At 41.6% G+C, this 17,811-nt stretch overlaps 1 protein-coding gene across 4 annotated transcripts in view; it reads right to left on the minus strand.

The window, feature by feature from the left end:
* The window catches only part of PLCB1 (phospholipase C beta 1), a 669,546-nt gene extending 652,250 nt beyond the window's left edge, over positions 1 to 17,296 (minus strand). For all 4 annotated transcript variants that reach the window (XM_036880079.2, XM_057502745.1, XM_036880080.2 and 1 more), the window contains exon 1: positions 17,158 to 17,296. In XM_036880079.2, the coding sequence (XP_036735974.1) occupies positions 17,158 to 17,256 (99 nt within the window). In that variant the 5' untranslated portion in view covers positions 17,257 to 17,296. The remainder of the gene's footprint in view (positions 1 to 17,157) is intronic.
* Between the last annotated feature and the right edge of the window lie 515 nt (positions 17,297 to 17,811).

A 17,811-nucleotide genomic window follows, 5' to 3' on the forward strand; every position in this document is an offset into this window, starting at 1 on the left:
TAAATAGAATATATGTGCATTACTTTTAAAGGAAAAGGCCAATGATACAGATTCATTAAGACAAGTTTTTAAAGGTTTTGACATGTTCTCTATTAAAAAGCTGTATCTAGTTTTCCACATAATTTTAATACTAAACATCATTACATATTTTATATGATTACAATTGATGAAAATCCATGCTTGAGGATAATATCTGAAATTACATTTACTCTATAAAATGATTTTTAATTGTACCAAAATGGGTAAACATAGCATTTGGGCATTGCTGTTTCCAAGGTAACAGTAAATAAGGCCATCGTCTACATATTCAGAAAGACATACACAAAATGGTTGCAAATTTAAATTTCACATGATAAACCATCATAGATAGTCTTCTGAGTGTAAAGCTTGCATATTACAAAGCAAAGACAGCATGTACTGTAATATAATATTAAACATTTCTAAAATATGTATTCTTTTCTTCTGGCAGTTTGCAGAAAGGCACATACCATCTGCACAAGAAAACACATGTCACTGGAATGGATTTTACACTGAAATATGTGGAATTTCATTTTTAAAAGAGACATAAATTATCAGTTTATTTTGACTTTTTCATACACATATAACTATTGTATGGCATATCTTCTATCTCATCAAAAAGACTTGTAATGAAAATGAGAACTTGCAGAGATAATTTTGGCATTTGGATTGTTTTCTTGAGGGTAAAGCAGATGATGGTTTTATCCCACATGGTAATTCTCACTGCAATGCTGAGTTTGAAAGCCATAGGGGATACCTGGTCCCTCTCAGTGACTCATTTTATACAACCACAACTGAAAAAAAAATTAGATGATAATAATACCTATTTCTGAGGGGTTCTGTGAGAATGAAATAGGATAATTTGGGTAAAGCATTTGGACCAATGCTTGGCTCATAAAAATGGTTATTTTAGTGGATTACATTTAAAAACTGATTCATTAAAATAATAAATGAGTTTGTCACAGCGTTCTTTTTGTACTGCGGCAAATATATACAAAACATAAAATTTACCGTTTTTAAGTGTCAATTTCAGTGGCATTAAGTACATTCACATTGCACTTTTAAAGGAAAAGGCCAATGATACATAGATTCAGTAAGACAAGTTTTTAAAGGTATTGACATCACCACCATCTAGAACTTTTTCATCTTCCCAAACTGAAATTCCACACTCATTTAAACACTAACTTTCTACTTTTTCTCCCCACTGGCAACCACCATTCTTCTTTCTGTCTCTGATTTTTATTATTCTTGGTACCTCATATAAATGCAATCATGTAATATTTGTTCTTTTGCAACAGGCTTATTGTGTGACTGGCCTAAAGTGTTAAAGTTTCATCCACGTTGTAGCATGTGTCAGAATTTCCTTCTTTCTAAGGCTGAATAATATTCCATTGTGTATATATACTACAATTTGTTTATCCATTAATTCGTCAGTGGGCATTCAGGTTGTTTCCACCTTTTGGCTATTGTGAATAATGCTGCTATGAACACTAGTTTACAAAAATATTCGTTTGGGACTCTGCTCCAACTCTTTTATACTAAGAAGTAGAATAGCTGGATCATATGATAATTTTACATTTACTTTTTTGAGGACCTGCTATTCTGTTTTATCCTGATAGTCTTAAGACTCATTCTTAACATGCAGTTTGAAAAATACATTTTACAAGGATTGTGTTATTGCATAGAACTTCAGCTGGAATTTTAAAATCTCAAAATTACTTATAAATGGGAAAACAGACATTTGGAAACAAATTTGATATTATAATGAAAGTAGATATTTTTTAAATATTTTTAAGCTTCTAATAATAATGCATGCAAAAAAGACTTGGATTCTTATTTCCAATAAACCATAGCACTATTTTCAGTTCTGTTTCATCACCTAATCATTTAGAATTAGGCAAAGGAACAGTTTACAACCTGCACACAGCACTCACTCCCACTTCCAGAAATGTGGAATTAACCTACAGGGGTAACTTATCCTTCTGAAGTCAGTTCCTCTTCTTATCAGAATGTCTGAAAAGAGCATCTGACAAGATTCTAATCAAAATCTTGGTGACAATTCACTGCAAAGATTCCAGAGAGTCAAATATTTAAAGTCAGCCAAGTACAACTGCTCAACTGTGTATTTTGGAACACTGAGCTAGGCTAACTCGTTTGCTTCAGACACTGCTATTTCTAGCTTATTCCTTCCCCTTCAAAATTAAAGCTCCTTTGTTCCATATTTCCTTGGCCCCCCTCTTCTGGCCAAAGGTCCTCTGTTAAATGGTCATTTATCTCAGCTCCCTGCCTGCTTTCTCCATTTCACCTCTAGCGTTCCAATATCAGCTAGAACTTGGCATTCTTGCCATGCAAGGCAGGATTTGACCCAGAAATACATAAATATCCATTTTCAATTCCACCTGCTTTTTCCCCACCTCCCACATAGCTGCAAGTGTCCGTATTCTGTTCACGCCAAAGTAGCTACTCAACCCAGAGTCTCAAGTATTCTTCATTGTCAGAACATATGCTCTGGTTTGAAGTATAGGATCGTCCTTCATTTCCAAGACAACTGCAGATGGTTTATAAGTCCTGTAGCATTTTACTGCAGAATTGTGGAGACAGCTATTAGACAGTCTATTTTTTATTCTCTCCATCCATACCTACATGGTGTGTATTCCATAAGGTAGTAGTTCTCAAACCTTTGTGTGCATCAGATTTACCAGGAGGACTTGTTAAAACACAGATTGCTGGGCCTTTCCCGCAGAGTTTCTAATTTAAAAGGTCTTGGATAGAATCCGAGAATCTGCATTTTTAATAAACTCACAGTACTCCTGGGTCCAGGGACCACATTTTGAGATCCACTAACATAGGCCTACAATGGAAGGCTTTGGGTCAGAAATACAATGATATAAAGGCTCAAGGAGTGTGAGCTTAAAATGTAGACAAACCTTGTCTTGTAAGTACAAACTGCCTCTAAGAATTCAACTTCCATTTGCTTATTTAAACTTACATGGTGTTTTTTGCAATAGACATCAACCATAAAAAACAGAACACTAATAAACTTACCTGTCTTAAGTTAGTCTTAGTGGATGACTATGTACATTTCCATTTACTTCTCTTTATTTGAAAGAAATCATTTTATTCTCATCCTTATCTCATCAATAGTAAGAACTAATGTAATGATATAAGAAGCTGCTATTTATATATGGCATCAATGTTACAAAACCCTATAACTCTATCACAATGACTTCTCACCAATGTGCTACATAAATAGATAATGTATCCTAATATGATGTTACATGACAATTACATCTCAATAAAAAGAGACGAAACGTGAAAATAAATGGCTATTAAAAAATACCATGTTCTAAAGAAATGGGAGGAAATGACAAAGGCACTCATAATCCAAACTCCCTCCTAATACCAGAATATTCTCTACAAAAACCCCTGACAGAATAACAATGGGCACATCTTGAACACTGGTTCTGAGCCAAGCACTGCAATATGAACTTTGAATGGATTTTCTCCTTTAATGCCTCTAATAATATAAAGTTGATGTTTTTCTTTAATGCTATTAGTATTCCCATTTTATAGATACGTAGAATAAGGCTTGAGTTAAATAAGGCTTGAGTTCCTTGCCCAAGGAACCCATCTAAGCTAATAAGGGAAGCACTGGAAACAATGTTCAAGTACATAGTGTACAGCAGTGCTGCTCAACGTTTTTTCATTATTGTCCTGCTAATAAGGAACTTTTTTAGACATTTATTTCCCTAACCAATCTTCATGAAATTTTAACTTCACATATACGCTGAACACCTACTTATATGCTTTATGTATATCTGTGCTTTATACAAAGTAAAAGTGAGAGATTAAGATTTTTTTTTGTCCTTCAAGAACCTACTTTCATTTCTTTGAGGGGATCTGGGCCCAGTTGAGAATGCATGTCTTGTATCTGCTCTAATACAGATTCACTCACCACCTGTGGCTACTGAACACTTGGAATGTGCCTAGTTTGATGGAGATGTGCTGTAAGATTTGAAAGACTAAGAATGAAAACAAGAATATAAAATAGTTCACCAACAATATTTGCTATTGACCGTATTTTTAGATCAATATATTCGGCTAAACAAACTGCAGTGTTAGAATTAATTCCACCTGTTTTTCTTTCTGCTTGTTTTAATGTGGCTACTAGACAATTTTAATTTCCTACGTGGCTCACATTACATTTTTACTGGGCAGTGCAGCTCTAAACCTTTATGGAGAAATAAGTTTCCTCCTTAACAGGAAAATGTTTTTCACAAAGCAAACTTGGTCAGAGGATTCTAGTTAGAAAGTCCTAGGGTTTTTTCCATATATGCAGCTACCATCCAGTTTTAACATCTAAGTAGTACAAAATAAATTTAGTTCCTTCTCTAAGTACCAATTCTTCAAATATCTGAATAGAGCCATCACATTGCCATGCTCCAAGCTACAGTTCACAACACTGAGGTATGTTATAGGCTGAATTGTGTCCCCCCAAAATGCACGTGTTGAAGTCCTAACCCTAGTAGCTCAAATTAACGATCACTTTCTTTGGAGACAGTCTGTACAGAGCTGATTACAATAAAACATTATCCAAACGTGGGCCCTAGTCCAATAGGACTGGTATCCTTATAAAAAGAGGCCATTTGGTCACAGACACATACAGAGGGAAGGTGATATGACTGCACAGAGAGAAGTCAGCCCTGTACAAGCCACAGAGAGATTCTGGAGCAGATCCTTCCCTCATGGCCCTCAGGAGGAACCAACTCTGCCAACACTAAACCCCAGGGCTAGCATTTAGCCTCCAAACTGTGAGAAAATTAATTCCTGTTGTTTAAGCTACCCAGTCTGTGGTGCTTGGTTATGGTATGTACGGAAGCCCTGGAAAACGAATACAAGCCATAATCCTAAACCTGAAGGTTAATGTCAAGGACTGGCCCACAGACTCACAGCACATTCCTCAGCACCACTGTCAGGAAGTCTGCTGGCCATCGTTGGCCACGGAACTGACTCCACGGTGATTCTGTGTTCTTAGACTATTATAAGAGAACACGTGATTAGAGGCGTGTGCTTCTAATCAATATTACGGAGACAGCCAGGGAAAACAACAAGCACTGGTCCACAGGGATTGCTCAGGATCACATCAGGAGGCAGCAGAGGCAAAGATGTCAAATACATACATTGCAGGGAAAGAGCTGCGTAAGGGAAAATGGACTCAAAGGATCACAGAAAATCAGACAGGATGCCCGTCAAATGTCAAATGTCAGTGACGCAGCCCTGACCATAAAAAAAAAAAACAATAAAGGTAGTCTTAGAGGAGAGGATGTTAGATTAGTATCAGTGAAGTAGAACTTCCACGTGCATCAGCTTTGATGAGAATTTTCTTCCAAGGGCCGGTCCAGTCTGAAATTTCCCCAAATAAAGGGAAACAGAGGAGGAAAGAGGGTCCAAAAGAGAAGGTACAAAACAGTGGAAAGAAACACTATTAAGATAGTTGCTTTTTACTGACAGATGTAAAACTATCTCCTAACACAAAACAGGGAAAAGCTGGAAGCATGTTTCTTCAAATATCTTATAGTTTACTTCAGTGAAAGTAGGGACTCAAATGAAAACCCAGATTTCCAAGCATCCAAGGTGCTCACTGCTTAGTGGGGACATCAGATGAGTAAATGATCATTTCAGCAGGCTAGAGCTCTGGTGGGTGTAAAGTGGCATCTCACTGTGATTTTAATTTGCATTTCCCTGATGACTACTGGCTAATGATGTTGAACATCTTTTCATGTGCTCACTGACCACGTGTGGGCGTATGAGTGCACGTGTACACATGCAAGGGCCCAACACTCTTTATAATCTTTTAAGATTTAAGTCAGTGGTTTAAATTTCAATCAGTGGTTCTGAACCAGGAGGAAATTCTGGCAATGTCTGGAGACAATTTGTTTGTTTCTTTGTAACACTGGGTTTTTGCTAATGGCATCGAATGGATAGAGGCCAGAAATGCAGCTACACATCCTAAAATGTGCAGGCCGGCCCCCCAACATGGCAAAAGAATTTCCTAGCCCCAAGGGTCAATAGTGCCCAGGCTGAGAAACATACTTTTAATGACTTCCCATTGACTTTATGATAAAATCTTAGAGTGGCCTAAGCAACACCTATGCAAGCCTTGCCATCCTGCCAGCATTATCTGAGCCACAAGCTCCCTACTTGCTTATTCGGCTGTCCTTCAAGGTTGCCCACTGCTTTCCTCCATGGGATGCCCACAAGTGCTGTTCCCTCGGCCTGACACACTCCCCCTCCCTCCTGTTGGCTTGACTAAGTCCTACTTAAAACTCAGTTCTTTCCATAAATGAAATTTCTCCAGGGACACCCTCCATATTTCTTATAATCACTTGTATTTCTGTACCTTCTTCCGTAACACTTACTACAGTTATAATGAAATAATTATATGTGTGTTGTTTAACATCTGTCTACCCCAGTAGAATACTATGAGGGTAGGAACCAAATCATTTAGCATCATAAATCCACATCCCTCACAAAATGTCCAGTCTGTAAGAGGCAGCGATACACATTTAAATGATGAGTACTGAATGGGTGGGGGGAAAGATACTCAGAGGCAGCAGGGAAGACTCTGCCAAGTATCAGTGGGGGGGCTGGCACCTCACAGGCTGACAGCTGCCTTGGCAAGAGAAATTTCAAAGCAGTGGTAAAGGCAGAACAAGGCACTGGAGGGCTGAGCAGTGGGTAGGGTGTGAGAAAAGGTAGATGTAGATGGTGGGTATAAGCTACACTTCCACAGGGGGCAGGAAGAAGAGGGAGAGAATAGTACAGAAGGAAGGAAGGATGGAGCTGAATTCTATGTGGGCATTTTTTTTAGGACTAGAAGACATATCGATAAGTTCTTAGAGGACTTTCAACAGAGGGAAAACTTTCACCATTACTGTCAAAGGAAGGGACAATTTTAAAGCCAGGATCCAGAGACACCAGGGAGCATGGGCTCCAGAGAGGAGTGTAGCATTTCCAGGGACAAGAGGGAAGATGAGAGAATGTAGGTGGCCCCAGCATATTAAACCAGGAGTGGAGAAGGAAGGAAGTCTTCATGAATCATTACCATAATAAAGGAAATGTTTTCACAACCATCAGTCTTTTGTTCTGTCACTACTAACACTTCTGAATGCCTTTAAGGGACATTTTCATTGCAATATCTAGGTACATTTGTGAGCATCTTTTTCAGAAAACAGAAGCCACTGGTAATGTTCAGAACATGAGGTGCAAATACATTAAGCATCATAATTTTTAACCAATATGGAGTCACAATGTGAGTATGCACTCAACCCTAAGCCACATTTAGATGGTACAGGAAATTAGTGCTGTGATGGCAGTCAGCTCTGTATTGACAATAAACATTTTGCTTCTCAAATTCACATGGAAAACCCGGATTTAAGAAGGCCACAGAGGGAGGGTTCAGATGGAATGGAAGGATTGGAGCATGGTTTTTAACCAGAGCCACAGGCAGTGAGTCACAAAGATCTCTTCAGAACATGACCCTCTCCAAGTCTGCCTCAAGACTGCATGCTCCCCTGTGTGAACTCTCTGTGAGCCAGACACACATCAGACACATCCTTCATGCCACAAACATTCCCTGAGCACCTGCTGAGTGCCAGGCCTATGCTCTCCCCTTGGGAAAGAAGATAAATAACAAGTCCTCCAGGAGCCCTGGTCAACTGTAATCTAGACAAGGCATATTCACCTTCCTCTATGCACCTTCCTGCATTGTTCATCCAGATCTGGCCTCGCCTTTGACATTACCTGAATTCCAAGCAGGTCTGCATCTTGCCTGGCAGTTGATGATTCATCCTTTACATTTCCCTTATGCCTACCAAATCCTTAATTTTTCAAGATCAATGATTTCCCTAAGAAGCTATGGGATGGGCCCAGTCTTAATGGACATCCAACAAAAGACATTTGCAAGTTTTTTGGGAAGAAGAAAAAGACAGAGAAGCACATGTAATGAGTCTCACTAAAACAAAACTGTTACTTACTAGGCAATGAAAAAAGTTACCTTTGTTTTAACGCCATTCCTGAATATCTTCCTCCGTGCATGTTTCTACACTGATTGACTGATGTAAAACCATATGTAGACTAGAGCTTACACTGGCCTCTGTGCCTCAAAGCATCAACGAATTTTTCCTATGTTTCCACATCCTGCATAGTGTAGGCAAAAATGGACTTTGTATCTATGCCATAAAAACAGCTGGTCTTGAAGATACTAGCAAAAAGGGTTGAGTTTGTAGGGATCTAAGCCTCATTTGTGTGAATCCTAAAAATCAGGGAGATTCTTTGGAAAAGTCAATGCATCCTTTCCATTTGTATTCAATTAGATTCCATTAAAAGTCTTTTCTACTGAAGGGGATGTTTGGGCATTCCAGGGTAGGCAGGTAAGGGTGCTGTATTTCACCAGAAGACCTAGTTTAAAATTTAGATTCTGGCTCTAATTAGCCTCATGTCCTTGAGCAAATCACAACCCACTAGCCTCAATTTGCTTGTATGTACAATGGGAATAGTAACACTTGCTTTTTTCCTGTTACTCAAGGTGGTTACTTTGTTGACTTGATGACTAAATGGGGGGGTGGATATAAATAAATATAGTGCTTCACAAGTATAAGTGCCTGTCATTAGGCCTCTCAATTTTGAACCCCAGAGGCAACATTATATAAAACTATTTTATTCAAATGTAATATTGAAGGAGAAAATCACAGAGGATGTCTAGATGGTTACTGCATAGTAGGACTGAGAGTCATTAAGTCTTAGAACCATAAAAAGCCATAGAAAACAGGGGTTAGTGAAGGAAACAAAAGCCCCTCTGGACATTTTGACCCCAAAGGGATGCAATTACAGGTAATTATGCACTTGACAGAATCACAAGGATTGGAGAAGAAGTGGGCTTCAGGCTGGGCCACCGTGAATGACCCCAGAACACCACAGCACTGACCCTTGAAGAGAGAAACCATCGCCTTCATCACATTCAGAAAGGTGGGAAATAAAGGAGGAACTCCTGGCCTCAAAAACACACCAGCTTAACAGAAGACAAAAGAGTCATCTGGGAAGGGAGCAGCCGCCACCACCACCGCCGCCTCCTTAGGCCCATGGACTTGGGCACCAGGCCCTGGAGAACAACCACAGAACATCATGCTTGCTCCTTAAACATCTCACGTATCTGTAGAAACAACCCACAGAATGCAGAAAGGTGGAATCTTTCACATTTCCGTCCCCTCCTCAAATCTCACACTCATGCATCTAATATCGGCAGAACATAAATTTTGCAGCCAGGATATTAGACACCTCATGGGAGTCTAGCAAATGAAGCCTTAGATTTCCAGACTTTATTACAAAAAGTCTCACTAAGAGGACATGGGAATGGATGCTAGGTGAGATGCAACTATATCAAAGACAGCACACCTCAGAGAGCATCATGGATAATATCCTTCACTTTCTTTTTTTTTAATCTGCTGAACCACCTGCTGACTTGCTCTGTGGCCTTTGATCTCCATTTTGAGATCCCATGGCCTCATCTATGAAATGAACAAAAGTAACTTTCCCTTACCTGAGTCATAAACAAGTTCCAAAAAGTTTGTTTTTTAACAGCAAAATTATCTCTTGACCTCCTACTTATCAGTTATTTAATGATACCCACCAAACTAGTTCAAGTAAAAGAACTTTCTTTACTAACTATTCCATTTTCTCTGAAACCTGAGTATAAAATTTCAGTGCAATAAAAAAAACAAAAACATTAAGAAAATATTGTGGACTAAAAGAATCTTTGAAATACAAAACAGATGTAGGATGCTTTTAATTCTGTTTGAATACTATATAATTTTTCTTATTTTACTTAATAGTCTGTTCCCCCAGTGACAGTAATTTTGTTTCTTGCCAGATATAGATTTGATCGACATCAGTTAATACCTACACCTAACCATTTTTTCAAAATACAAATTAAAAATTTCCAAAAATTGAAATTAACATGGGAAGATAATAAATTCAAATATCAGAACTTAAAGAGATCAGAGGAGAACCAGAAAGACTTAAATTGTCTAGCCCTCTTTTTAAGCTATTTAAGGTAGTTTTTCCAGAAATGGATGCCTTCCTTAGGATCTCATGTATAACTAACTGTTCTCAGAAACATGTCTCTAGTTCCTTTCCCTACTGATCTACAGGGGCACATAGTTATGGCATAGATGGGGAAAGGGGAGCATTATGAAATCCATCTGAGCAGATGAAATTTATAACACAATCTGAAAAGCTTGCATGAACCTAGTATTAGCTCGGCTAATAGGAAAACTCACATTTTCAGTTACCAAGGATTTGTTATTTAGGTGAGACCCACAGCATTAGTCACCAATTCACAATCAATCCCATTCCATTTTCTGCTGGCACTCCTTGTTCATGATAACAGGAAGCAATCCTGATAAAGAAATGTTTAGCTACAGGTTACAAGTTCAACATAAAAAAGCAAAATGTTCCTGTCCCATTTAAACGTCATTGAAGGTAAATATAACTTGAAGCTATTTATTGAGAGGCTAAACCTTCAAGGGAAGTATTTGAGATATGCTAATAGCCAGAGCAAATTATCCTAATGTGCCATAAGTAGGAATATCACAGTCAGGCGAGATAAGATAGAAAACCTATGAAAGGAAAGTATATTCCAGAAACAGCACTCCACTAGTCTGCTTTGCTATGCCAATAACAGCCTGTAGGCATTTCATTTCCTTGCTAAATTACTAGAGCTCTGTTTAACTGTTTCCTCCTTTGGGGCATTTGCACCTGCTTCACTTCCCAGACTTCACCTTAGGGCAAATAAGGGCCTAATCAAGTGCCATCTAAACAGAAGATAAGTCACTTTTGCTGTTACTGTTCAAGGGGGTTCACTCTGCAATGATAAAAGTGCTTTAGGCTGAAGAGGGTTTCTTTTGTTTTCACTGAAAATAAAAAATAGCTTTATTAGATAAAAAACAGGCAAAACCAATCTAAGGAGTTATAAAGCAGGATAACCATTACCCTTGGGAGGAAGTGTAAGGACTGAAACAGGGTACTCAAGGACTTGTGGGGCTTGCAAGACTGTTTCTTGATCTGGTGCTGCTCACCTGGGACATTCATTTTGTGAAATCAGACCCAGCTGGGCACAAGATTTGCATGTTTTACTGTGTACATGCTACACTCTGATAAAAAGCTTAAAAGAGCTTAACCCACTTTTGAAAAGTTGTATTTTCACATTTGGATTAAAGTGATTATTGTCAATAAGAAATTCAACAAAAGCTCTATAGACATGAATAAGTGGGCATATTTAACTGGCATTTCTGAGGACACCTGCGCCTCTTGCTGTGGAGCCCCCACCTACCAACCAGAGCTGTTTCTTCCCTATTTCCCATAACCTTCTCAAAGTGAATGTTGTTCAATGCCCACCTCATAAACCCTTCCCATCTGCTCCCTCATTAATCTGTTGTCTTCCCATCATATTCTTATCATTTCGGAAACTGTAACTGCAGATTCTACATAATGTAAAAGTACTAACAAAGCTTTTGTGTAGGATGCTAGGAAATGTGCAATACACTAGCATGTTTCATTATTAGTATTATTAGCTGATTCAGCTGTAGGGCTTTTGGGGCCATTGGCATGGGATAGGGAGGAGGTAATGGAGAGGGAGGAGGGAGTTATTTTTTTCAAATCTACAGGGCATTAATGCAAAGCCAAACCTCTGCACTTCTTCAGCCTTCTTCTCAATTTAGCCAGTCTTTAACCATTTTAACACAAATGTGAAAGTACAACTTTTCAAAACTGGGTAAAGTTATTTTAAGCTTTTTATCAGAGTGTAGCATGTATACAGCAATTACAACTTTGAATGTTAGATTTGTTTGTGAGACAGGATATATGATGTAAGATTGTCTTTATATATACTTATTTACATATATGAATCCTTGCTAAATTACAAGAGTTTTGTTTGACTGTTTCCTCCTTCCATGCGTGATACCTGTGCAGCTACTACATGTGTGCGTGTACATTTTTTTTTTTGAAGGAATTTAAGTAGAAATAAAACTTCTGGCTGCTTTGTAAATTAACTTGCTTTAAAGAAAATGGGTCCTGCTTTATATGCAGATTCACTTTCACTGAAACACCTAAATCTTCTTAAAGGGGTAAAAAACTGATTTTTTCTAATTATAAAATATGAAAATCAAAACACACATTAAAGGAAATGGAAGGAAGGTCTGGATCTTCCCAGTTGTAAAATAAAAAACAAAAACTGAGCATTTTGATAAAATCCATAGCTCCCTAACTACTGGGGAGACAATAACATTTAAAAAGATAGTTTGCTTTTTTTTTCCAGAGTTTACTGTATGCCAAGCACTATGCAAAACAACACATATACCTTTGCTCACTTTACAGCTGTTCTGTGCAGCAGGAAATATTACAATCTTCACATTACAGATGAGGAAACTGAGGTTGAGATGTATTAAGTAACTTCCCACAGTCAGATCTAAATTTGGAAGGCGAGAGTAGAGAAAAAGAACAAGCCCTTGAGAAGTCTTCCATGTTCCAGATGTTGGGAAACAAAGAAGAGTCCTGAGATATCAAGCAGGGGCAAACCAGGGGTTGGGGGCCTACTACATGGTCTTTATCCTTGTTCCCTCCACATCCTGTCCAATACAGAGTACAGCCAAACACAGAAACAGAAATGAGATGGGCCAGACTCTCAATCTCCCCAGCTCCCTGAGATGGAGAAAGTAACCCTCTTCCACTGTCCATGTCACCAGAACTGTCCATAATGCCCACAGTCCTGTACAACCACCTCTGAGCAGCAGAGCCTGATAATATACAAATACAAACTAAAAGCAAGGATAAAGCTGCATCCTGTGATATCACTGGGTGTCTGGCCTGAGGGTTTCGGCCCCAGGCAAGTTCACTATGGATTCAGTGAGACCGAGAAATGACAATGGAATGAGAAATGACAATGGAACATTCTTGAGGTAAAACAGTTTATACTGGCTTTTTTCTCATGGTGGTAGGTGGAGCACTAGGATCAGGTCTGCATCCAGCAGTCTGCAGGTCTGTAATCCTCCTTCATCTCTACCTCTGGGGCAGAGCTGTTTATATAGTGACTCGGTCAGTAATAGCTTATTGCCTATGGGTGTGGAAGCAGTAGCCTAGCTGTAGGCCACTTACATCATCAAGTAGTTTAGGGTCAGGTGAGGATCCTGGCCATAGGAACTTCCATTTTCCCCACACTGGGGAAAGAGGTAACAACAATAGGTTAGTCCTTTAGCTGCTGGCCAAGTTCTAGAAGATGAAGTTTGACCTTGATCTTCAGACTGTCTGTCCACCCATCACTAGCTGTTCCAACATTGAAATACTTCCATATGCTCCCAGAATCCCTGGGGACCCCCAGAACTCCCCATGTTTGGGTGAAAGAAAGGTTAGTGTCTGGCTGTGGTGCTACAGTGTCTTATGGAAACTGCTCCAGCTCCACACCCCACCTGTTGTCTGTTTTGTCAAGTTAGTGCCTAAGTCAAAGCTTTTAACTACCACCCTAGAGCATCCACAGCCTCACCATGACATTGGAAGGTAGCCAACAGCTTATGCAGGGCACTGCACTTCTGAGTGACATCTTCTAGTCCACATGGTAGTCGGGACAATGGGAGTGGTGATTATGGCGCTTTAACTACTCAAGGAACAAGAGATAATCTCTTCACAATTCTAAATAGCCACAAACTCATCATTTTCAAATGTATCATAATGCTTTCAAATGGGCCATTGAGGGTCTGTTTTATGAGGTTGTCCATACTTCATCCGAAAGACAGAGAAGCAGGATGCTCTAATATTTAAGTGAGATAAGATATTTGAAAGATTTTGAAGTTATCTCCAGCTATTCACTTTTTATCTAAATAAGTGGACAAGCAGATGGGGACCCACCCTTGGGGCAGGGGGCAGCAAGTACCTCCCAAAGTCAGAGGCCACAACAGTCTCCTGCTCAAAGACATGAAGTCAAACTAGACAGCCTTTCAAAACTCTTCTCTCACTCCTTTTAATAGTCCCACTAGAAGCAGGCAAAAATGCTGAAAAATTTTCATTGCATGTCAGAAATTCGAAAGAATGTATGAATCTGAGTTAAGCCAGCCTGGGCATCAGAAATATTTCATAAAATAGCCCAGAAGATCCAAAATGATTGTTCATGATTATGTCATTGAGGTCTTTGTGCCTCTTATGCAGAAAAGTAACAATTGCATGAATTTCTCAAAATGCAAATACAGAGGTAAAATTTAACTCACAAACCAGTGAAAACTTACACAGGCTAGTAAGAGTGTGCTCACCATCTTACCATATTTTTCAGGTTCTTTCACAAACCATATCTCATTGGTTTCAAAGTGTGGCTCCCCAGACCAACAGCATCAGCATCACACAAGATCCAGGTAGAAATGCAGATTCTTGGCCTCACTTCTGACCCTCTGAATGGCAAACAGGGTGGGACCTAGCAAGCTTCAAGTTACCAAGCCCTCCAGATATTTCTGATGCAGGCTCGAATGTGGGAGGTACTGCTTTATCCATTTGGCTACCCCCAACAAGAGATGAAACAGGCAGGAAATGGAGCATTCTTACAGTCTTGCACAAGAGGCAGCAAAAATTCAGAGAGGTTAAGTGATTAACCAAACATCACACAGCTGACTGGCAAAATAAACTAGCAAGTAAGGCCAGACTTTCCGACTCAAGATCTAGGTCTCTTTTGTCTTCAACACAGTCTCAATAAGATGCAATATATTAGCCAGATCACCTAAACTCACTTGAATCTAGAAGGGCAAATGTGAACTAGGAAGAGGAGAGGGGTGGCACCTGGTGAGGACTCAGGAATCTAAGAAAGTCTGGATCCCTTTTAGTCCACAGATGATGGTGGAGACAGAAAGCCAAGGAACTTGGAGGAGAGTTCACCATATTCCAGGTAACTCAGCTCCTGGGTGCAGACTGGTTCTCCCCTATAAAAAATCTGAGATTCTACTGGCCCTCTCCTTACTGCCTGTATCCTTTCTGTAGGGCTTCCCAGGAAAATCCCTGCCACAGTGCTCAGAGGAATTTTTTCTCACCTTTTCCAGATGATTTGACTATCGGCCTCTCCCTTACTCTCAGGGCAACACTCATAATCTCTAAATCACTGGTGTTATTGATAATTTTTCACTTCCTCAGTCTAGCGTGTAAGGTCTGTAACAGCAGGGATTTTGTTTACTTTCCTTACCAGATCCCAGGATCTAGTCCCAGGCCTGGCATTAGTGAGTGAGGAAGAAATACTTGTGACATAAATGCACATAATAAAAATCATCTACCTGGATGTATCAAACTGTGTTTCCACAGAAGACCTTCCTTTTCAAAGTGGCACTGGATAGTTTCTTCCAAACAAGACATTCTGGAGAATTATTTAAAATCGAGTTTAAAATCTCTGTGAATAAATTCAGAGCTTATGCTAGAATTTTTTTTTTTTTTAATTCTGCAAAGTCTCCTCTCTCTTTCCTTCTGCCCTTGACTCTCCTCAGAAAATTCATCTTAACATTAGCTCTCTAGCCTAGGATCTCAGGATTGGCAAGACTGTTTTATTTGTTGTTGAATTGCATTTTCTTTTTTCGTTTCCTTTTGTTTTGTTTTGTTGTGTTGTGTTCTCCTTTGACACGAGCGAAGCATTTAATCTGTGTCTGAACTTACTGTTTAAATTCTATTCCATTTACAAAAACATTCGGTCACTAGACAGGCACAGGAAAAAAGTATAAAGCCCACACTAGAAGGATAAAAGGACACATGCTTATATCCTCCCATACAGCATTTAACAATTGGTATGAACTTTCAAGGAAGCTGTGGCTCATACTCCAAATTCTGATCACACTTCCAACTGGACAAAATAGAGACACAGATCCACTCCACGAAATAATTGGATTCGTTACCTGGAATATTTAAATTGTTTTCAGACACTGGAAAATGGCTTAAGAAGATTAAAGAAAAATACCCTGGAGAATAATAGGCTATAATTTACTAGGTGGAAAATCTGTTCAGCAAGAATGCCTCCTTCTCCTCTAATTCCTCCTGTTTAAGAGATGCCTTCGACAGTCGGACCTAAATTTCCCTAGATCCTGATAGCTCAGGTTTATTCCAGTGGGTTGTTCTTTTCAAACCTTTCCGATGACACCCGGGACATAAAATTGATAGTTTAGTGTCCTCAATCTGAAGATTCCCCTATTTCAGCAAGATATTAATTTAAGTGTTTGAAGGCAATCCGGGTGGGGGTTTACATGAAGTCCTAGAGTCCAGGGCTCGTGTGAAACACTGGAGATCCGGGCTGGGCTAAGCTCGGCGCCACCTGGCAAAAGATGTTGGCAAGTTGTGGGGGGATGTCTTCACGTGTCTATTTTAATCTGAAGACTCCTGCCCACTCAGTTCTCAAAAACTAGCCCTCCGCATTTGCCTACAGGTCCACTGAGCCCTCCTCGACCCCTCAGTGCCCTCCTTCCGCTCTCTAGCCCTCCTCAGGTACGTCCACCCCAGCCTTCAAAGAGCCCCTCACTCCGGAGCCGGGCGCTGAAGTTTGGAATCAGCGACCACCTGTCGGCTGGGCCGCTGTATCCTCAGGCGCATGGGCTCCCATGAAAGAGCTAAGAGGGCTAGCAATCACTGGACATTTTCGGACTTCAGGGTTGTTCCTCCTTGAAACGGGGCAAAGGAGGTAACAGGGGGTGCGACTGCGGGAGGAGAGGGGCGCGTCTTGCTCACACCCCAGCGCTTTCCAGATGGTCCCAACTTGAAGCTCTCCCCACTTGCCAAACTCTCAGGACCCGGCACCGGGCTAAGACTGCCCCTCATGCTCCGCTGTCCCAAAAGACTTAAGACCCTCGAGGGGCGCTTGCCAGACTCGGCGAAGATGTCACCTCCGAAACCCCGAGACCACAGGGGCGCGCGCAAAGCCCCGGGCTTTGCTACCCGCCGCGGCAGCAGCCAACCTGTGCGCCCAGGCGGCCAGCCGCGCGCCGCGCGCCCATTGCATAACGCGCCCCTCGCCCCACCCCCACGCCGCCCGGCCCCCGGCCCCCGCCAGCGCCCCGACCCGGCCGCCCCGGGACTTACATCATCCCACTTGACGAATTTGGTGCCCTTCTTGAGGCTGTCCGACACGCACACGGGCTTGAGTTGCAAAGCGTGCACTCCGGGCTGAGCCCCGGCCATCTGGGCTCATCGGGGCTCCGGGCGGCCCGGGCGAGCGCGGCAGGGACGGGGCGCCGGGCGCGGGCTCCTTTCTCTGCTCTGGAGGCTCTCGACTCTGCTCCCCCGCCGGCCTCCCCCGGCCTCCCGGCCTCCGCACCTCCTCCGGCGCGGCTCAGCAGGCGGGGCGCGCGGGGGCCAGGCGCCCGGCCATGCCCCGGGCGGGACGCGGGGTCGGGCGCCCGCGGTGGATGCGAAGCCTCGGAGGGCGAGGAGAAGCCGAGCCGGGCACCCGAGGCTGCCAGCTGCCGCCGGATACCGCTCCTCAGCCGCCGCCGCCTCCGAGCGCACCATTCAGCACATCCTCTATACACAGAGGGAGAGAGCGAGTGACACACGCTCGGCGCCCCCCCCGCTCTGCTTCTTCCCCTCCTCCCTCCTCCCCCCGCCCCCCCTTCCCCGCCACCCGCGCTCGCTCGGTCCCTCCTTCCCCCGGCGGCTTCCAGCCCAACTTTGCGCGCTGGGTCAGGGCCGGGAAGCGGGGACGCAGCGGCACCTCCCGGCTCCTGGGCCCCACTG

Source organism: Manis pentadactyla, chromosome 5, assembly GCF_030020395.1.
Source record: "Manis pentadactyla isolate mManPen7 chromosome 5, mManPen7.hap1, whole genome shotgun sequence".
Classification (NCBI taxonomy): Eukaryota; Metazoa; Chordata; class Mammalia; order Pholidota; family Manidae; genus Manis; species Manis pentadactyla.